The following is a 6,848-nucleotide window of genomic DNA, read 5'->3' as shown; positions in this document are numbered from 1 at the left end:
TGTATTTGGTTAAGCAGTGGGAGAGGTTCATTGCAGGTAAGCAAATGGAGATTCAGCTGACAACAAGTGGCTGATTGGACAGTGGAGTGGAAACCAATTGTCTTCCACCTGCTAAAAACTGTATGATTAGCTTTCAGGCTTCTGAAGGGTTTGTGGCTGAGAATGCTTGGTCAGAAGCCATCAGACCCTCAACCAGGGAGTAACAATCAGTTCAAACCTGAAAGAAATGATTTTCCTGCATAAGTTGCTATAAGCTGTGGCTCTTGATGACAAGTTATTAAGTACGTAAGAGTGCCTCCTGTGAGCAAGCAAAGTATCTGGAGAAGGAAGATCCAAGGAGCAGCAAATCCTGACAGTCCAAAAGGATCAGCTCAATGATTCCTGTGAATACGGATCATTGAACTGCCTTACCAGATGTCTACCCTGTCCACATCAGCATGTTTTTCTTTTGTCTGTGTGCATGTGTAGAGGTATTTCATAAGGGAGTTCACATTTTAACCTCATAGGGTTATATATCAATGGCTTTTAAATAGATTCTAGTTACAGCTAAACCATTTCTAATAAATGAGAATCATTTTCAAGTACAGAAACGTGGTCCATGTTTTTTGTTAACCTGGGTTGAAATGGCCAATAAATTGGGAATTTTGATTGCTTTTATAAAATCTTTGACTTTTGTGATAACTGTGGGAATATCGGGGCTTGCTTTCCAGCTCACTACTGCAGTGAGGTATGACAATAACTAAATGCTGTTTCAGGAGAAGGGCCAAAAAGAGCAGTATGACTTAACAACCATTTCTCATTCTTGATTTTTCTTATACTCTCAGCACCCAGTAGTCACTTTGCTGAGAGATCTGCCCTTTTTATTGCTGACTATCAATGCACCCTGTCTTCAGGCAACCCCAATTGTCTAACGTCATTTTACACAATTCGTTGACACTAACAGGTAACCGGGTGTGATAGAAAGCTATTCCACATCTTTACCAGAAAATAACAATGAACCTGAATGTGTATAGTTTCCAACAACCTGTGGCAAGAAAGACATACCTTGTCAACAAAGAGGAGGCGATGATCTAGTGATATTAACGCTGGACTGTTAATCCAGAGGGTCAGGTTCAAATCCCACCACAGCAGATGGTGGAATTTGCATTCAATAAATGTCTGCAATTAAGAATCTAATGGTGACTGTGGATCCATTGTGATTGTCTGAAAAACCCAACTGGTTCACTCATGTCCATTAGGGAAGGAAACTACCATCTTTACCTGGTCTGGCCTACATGTGACTCCAGACCCACAATAATGTGATTGACTCTTAACTGCTCTTGGGGTAATTAGGGATGGGCAATAAATGCTGCCGACCAGCAATGCCCTCATCCCATCAATGAATAAAGAAAAGAAATTGCAAATCATCCCAAGTTGTCAAGTGACTATGAATTTCAACAAATTTAACATGCTTTAGGGAGTTACCAAACAGATTTATTGTCATCTAAAAGCTGAATCTAGTAGGTAATAAATCGTTGTTAGAACATCCTTAGCTCTGAAATTTAAAACGTTCTTAGCTCATTTCTTGGTTTTCTCTTCATTCACTCTGTTCCCTTCTCTTTCAGGACTTTCTTTGACTCCAATTTGCCATTTTTCCTTCTCTGTTGTCTCTCTGTTTTCTCCTGTATTTTTAATTTTCATTGGTTATGGAGCTAGAACTTTGGAGCCATTGTTCAGAAAAGTCCACTTCCTGTCATTGTAAGCATGCATTGCCAGCAATTTGCAAGGCTAGATATTTAAAAGTTGAAGCTTGAACCCTCAGCATCTTCTTCAACTAAAGCAGAGTTTCTAAACCCATTTTTCCCCCAAAACAATACGTGCCCTCTCTGACATATAATGCCTATGTATCACTCCATCTGCTGCTAAAACACATCTAATCTTTCTCACGTCTTTCTCACCTCTAAACCAAACTATTCCAATACTCTGCCAATTGGTGTCCTTCAATCTTGTCTGCTGCTTGTACCCTATTCTGTTCAAATTGCAGACACCCATCATAAGAATATTTCTGAATTTAGGAACATGCTACTGGATTGGAAATAAGCTAATGTGTTTTTGTATACTGGCAAATTGGAGTCAAAGAAAGTCCTGAAAGAGAAGGGAACAGAGTGAATGAAGAGAAAACCAAGAAATGAGCTAAGAATACTGAAAAGGTGCTGTATTTGGTCCATAAAATAGCAGAATCATTAGTTTTACACCAATGACGTTCACTCCTAGAATCAATCATTCGGAATAAATCTCATTCTGTGCTGATTATCAGGAACTATTGTACAAAAAAATCTGTCTGACAGACTTAATGGATTGGAACAATAGCTTCTCAAAAAGCAATTAGGCTCAATGTATTTGTATCTTTGGAGAATTTTTGATAAGTAGCAGCCGTTCCTATGGTGTTTTAAGTTCCAAGGCCAATGATTTTTAAGTAAAATTTTGAAATAAATAAGAAATTACAGAAGAAAAGAATGAGAGCTCATTCGCTGTTGGAGGGGAGTCATATGGGCATTTTGTGAGTGAGTACCTCAAGAACTAGTGCTCAGGTCAGTTTAGGTTTCAATTTACATCTATGACTTTTTATAAACTGAAAGCAATTTGGCAAGTTCACCAAGTCAGGGGTGGAAGCGTACACGGTCAGAGGACACAGTCACGAATCAAGAAGTTAAAGTAAATCTATAAACATAAAGAATCATGGCTGGGAAATGAGTTACTACCCATCGTAACAAAATGTGGACAACATATATATTGAATAACAGAGAAACACGCAAATATGTGGATAAAAGAATTGCAGATGTTAATCACGTCAACATACAGTGGCAACCAACAAAGGGTATAAAATACTGAACGATACTGCCAAAACTGAGTCAGAAAATGATATGTTCTGGTCAGACTGCACCTTATGCATTGTTTCAGATTTGGCCGCCAGGGCACCATTGAAACATTCCAGTCCTGGAGGCAATATTGCAGAGCGCAAGAAGACTGGCCCTGAAGAACACAGATTCAGATTCCGAGGGAAAACTCCAGACTCGGGCTCTTGGGGGTAAAAGAAAAAGTCAGAAGCTGACTTTACAAAAGTATGAAATATTACATAGTATAGAAACAGTAAACCCAAAACTCTACTTCAAGGTTTGTCCTAACAGTGAGATCAGGATGCCCAGACTCAGGAAAATTTAAGGAACACATATTTGTCATTAAAGTGCTCGGCACTTCATCAGGATGGTGCAAGGTGTTTCACAGCTAACGTCTTGCCTTGCAATGTAATCATGATAATTTTGCAGGGACATACACAGCCAATCTACACAAAGTACCGTGGACACGAGGGAGGTCAAATCCAATTCACACGAACATATAGAAATGACAGATGAAGAATATGACATGGTCACAACGAGTGGAACATCATGACAAGAGAATCCAATGGATTTGGGATTCCATGATGAATATTGATAAGGCACTGGGAGAACAGCCTGATCATCGAACGTGTGTCATTGTACCCTTTATGTCATCCCAATGAAACAGATCAGTCTACAGTTGACTGGAAGATGCAGAACTTCTGGTAACGCAGAACTGCCAATAGCTTTCAGCTAATTTGGGACAGATTTAGACTGTCAAATGATGGTGAGGTCAAAGCCTATGAGGATTAATAAAGAGCAAGTTGGATGACTTAATCAGAAGATCAGTTTATTTTCTTTTAGACAAATGGGCTGAATGGCCTTAATCATTGTACAGCTTTGGAAAGTTCTTGCTGGAGTTCACTCGTGCGGAAATACCAGTTTCTGTTTCATTAGTTTCATGTTGGAGTGTTAGAGGATGGGTTTGCATTTCCAAGTCTTATAAAAGTGGTAACAGATTTTACCAAACTGTAAGGAAGCAGCTTGGAATTTACATGTGGTACTCCCATACCTGGAGGATGTGGTATGATTTGCTTTGATGTGCCTGCTGGTAATAATCAGCACTTGGCCAGCAGCAGAACCATCCTAGTGCCCTCTGTAGGGTGAATTGGGCAATCAGTCCATGCCCCATGGTGAAGTGGGAGGTTTGGGGGTTTTGGGGAGTTGGGGGGAAGGGGGGTTGTCTGTGCTGGCATCTTAGAGGAACTGGCAGCCAAGGTGGAAGGTGACCTTTTGAATAGGTGAGAGTACGGCTTTTTTTTGTTTTGTTTCTGGTTTATTTGGAAGATGGAGTGGAAGAAAAAGCTTGAGGGAGTGGAGGTGCACGGATTTGTCCTGGGAGGAGAGGGGCCCTACGCAGTGTGAATCATCCTAGGCCCCGGACTCCACTAGTGATGGCGTTTTCCAACTGCAAGTTATTTGTGTGAGGACTGAGTATGAAGCAGGGAGAACCTATCAGGATCAAGTTTTGCAGTGTCTCTACGTTAGATGAGAGGAAGTTTTTAAATCTCTTGATCAATCACAGCCCTGTGATTTGAAAGGCATATTGAAATAAAGATAAAGTCAACAGATTTTCAGAGTCAACAAAACAAAAAGCAAAGCTACACAAGAAAAATGTGGAACATTTAATTGTTGTAACAACACTTATACAAACATTCAAAAATTTAAATCTCACAGATAAAAATATATAGTTTATGAAAATACATCACACAGTCCTGGAAAACCTTTGATCCTATAGTTTAAAATGTAGAATGGTGTTCATTGGTAGCACTTGGTATATTTTCCTATTTTAGCAATCTCTTTAATTCAGCAACATTTGATGGAAGGTATATTTGGATCTTGGTAGATAATTGTTGGAACTACACTGCAGCTAATCTATTGATCAAGTTGTCAATTAGCGCTTTCTTAGAAGGTGATATCTTAATACTGCCTCTAAACGGTCATTTAAATGATAAGTGAGAAATCCAGTGGAAATTTGTATTTGTAACGTGGACTGCCTATGAACATGCTAGTTTGTCCATATCTGCAAACGATGTTTAATATTGAAGACAACTTTGAATATGTTTACGTTGTAGTCTGACAAACAAATATGCTTTCTTCATTGATGTAGCAATCTTTAGTTTCATGTCAATTCACTACCCTGTCAGTTTAAGGTATCTTTACAACATAGCTTTCCTGTTTAAAGACCAGTACTTATACATAATTTAAATATTTATTGTTATAGATGTGATCGTTCCACTAAGTCCATAGGGGTTATGTCCACAGTGTTTAAAGTAGTTCAGTGGCATCTCCTGGTGATGGCCCAGTGACTAAATATATTATGTACGGGTCAGCCATACACACCTGTGGAAGTAAAAGCTCCATTGGTAGTCTGTAGTGAATTTGCTAACTACTGACAGACCACCATGGGGAGGGGAAGGATCTTTGTGTCTCTGGATTGGGGAAGAGGAAATTTAGCCCGTGCTTCCATATTTGACGGCCATCTATCGACTCATCTTGGGAGTAGATGTATGGACCATGGAGGAGGACAAAGTTTAGTTCAGTTGTAAAGCCCCTTGATGACTAAGAGCTCATGTCACACACTGTCCAGTTTCAAAATCACGAATGATACTGGAGAATGAACACCAACAACCGAATGGTACTCCAGAAGCAAGAGACACTACCTTCAGAAAAGACTGGGGGAAATTTAATGGGGAAAACTACGGATCAGAGTTTTCACTTGAACACTTGTAGCCTTGAGGGAAAACATCATCATTCAGTCTAATTGGAGAAAAGAATACTATCATTGTTTTGACTGAACTCTGATCTGACCTCTGAATCCATTATCTAGAATGAACTGGGCTGCAATATTTAGTGAGCCGTCCTCTTACGATTCAACGTCATCAGCGTGATTCCGTCCAACAACCTGCACTTACAAGGTGCACTGTAACGTTTAAAAGTACTTGTGAAGTTCAGGAATCTGGAGGGATAAGAAAACACTTTCTCAATCTTTCGGTGCTAATTCGTGAAGACGTCGCAGATGATCACTGGGTTTCATTCACATCCATAAAGTCTTATACCTCCACTTCTGGGGCTTTGGACAAACCCAAGGCTTGGACCACGTCCGGGGTCAGACCACTCTTCAGGGTTCGCCGTACTGCACAGAAAGAGCAATCACCATTAGTACAGGAAGACTGAACACTTCTGTCTAATACTCTGGCCACTCTCACCCCATTCCGAATGGGATGACCATGGAAGTTCCTCTGAAATGGTGCAAACCTGCACAGCACCATTCTATTCAGGGAATGCAACCATTTTGGGAGATATTACAACTCACACTGGTGCACCTGAAATATTCTTCTCGGATACAGAGAAAGTCATTTCACCAGGACAGGAGACAGTGTATCAGGATGTGGACCAACATCAGGTTGACCTTTGACAGAAGAACAAACTTGTTTTTATACAGCATGTTTCTTAACCTCCGGACATCCCACAGCACTTCACAGCTGTTTTGGAAGGATATTCACGACTATATTCCACACGATCACAGTGTGATAACAACCAGCTAGTCTTGTCAACGCAGTAGGGGGTCTTGCTATGGAGCTAGTGAAAGGCCTGTGCTGCCTCTTCCTAGGTTCATGAACAACACACCAATCAGGCAATGACAAGGCTGCACGAGGGCCTTTGCCCAGAATTAAGATCGCAGGGATGGAAGCCCTGCCCAGCGAGTGCTGCCAGTCAAAAAGTGGCAACTCTTGCACTTGACAATGCCACAAAGTGAGATTTGAACCCATAAGTTATAGAGTCAAGAGCTTATAGCACAGAAGCAGGCCAATCAGCCCTTCTTGTCCATGCCAGTGAACAAAGATCTGACTACACCAATCGCATTTTCCAGCTTGTAGCCCATTGCCTTGGAGTCTTTGACAATGCAAGTGAGCATAGGTCCTGCATGGT

At 40.6% G+C, this 6,848-nt stretch overlaps 1 protein-coding gene across 3 annotated transcripts in view; it reads right to left on the bottom strand.

Annotated features, from left to right (window-relative positions):
* Window positions 1-4,526: 4,526 nt before the first annotated feature.
* fhod1 (formin homology 2 domain containing 1) overlaps window positions 4,527-6,848 on the bottom strand; it is a 297,281-nt gene continuing 294,959 nt past the window's right edge. For all 3 annotated transcript variants that reach the window (XM_048546635.2, XM_048546636.2, XM_048546637.2), the window contains 2 exons: window positions 5,975-6,051; window positions 4,527-5,874 (listed from right to left, as the gene is read on the bottom strand). In XM_048546635.2, the coding sequence (XP_048402592.1) occupies window positions 5,848-5,874; window positions 5,975-6,051 (104 nt within the window). In that variant the 3' untranslated portion in view covers window positions 4,527-5,847. The remainder of the gene's footprint in view (window positions 5,875-5,974; window positions 6,052-6,848) is intronic.

Source organism: Stegostoma tigrinum, chromosome 16, assembly GCF_030684315.1.
Source record: "Stegostoma tigrinum isolate sSteTig4 chromosome 16, sSteTig4.hap1, whole genome shotgun sequence".
In the NCBI taxonomy this organism is placed as follows: Eukaryota; Metazoa; Chordata; class Chondrichthyes; order Orectolobiformes; family Stegostomatidae; genus Stegostoma; species Stegostoma tigrinum.
This window is presented reverse-complemented; position numbering and strand designations above follow the sequence as displayed.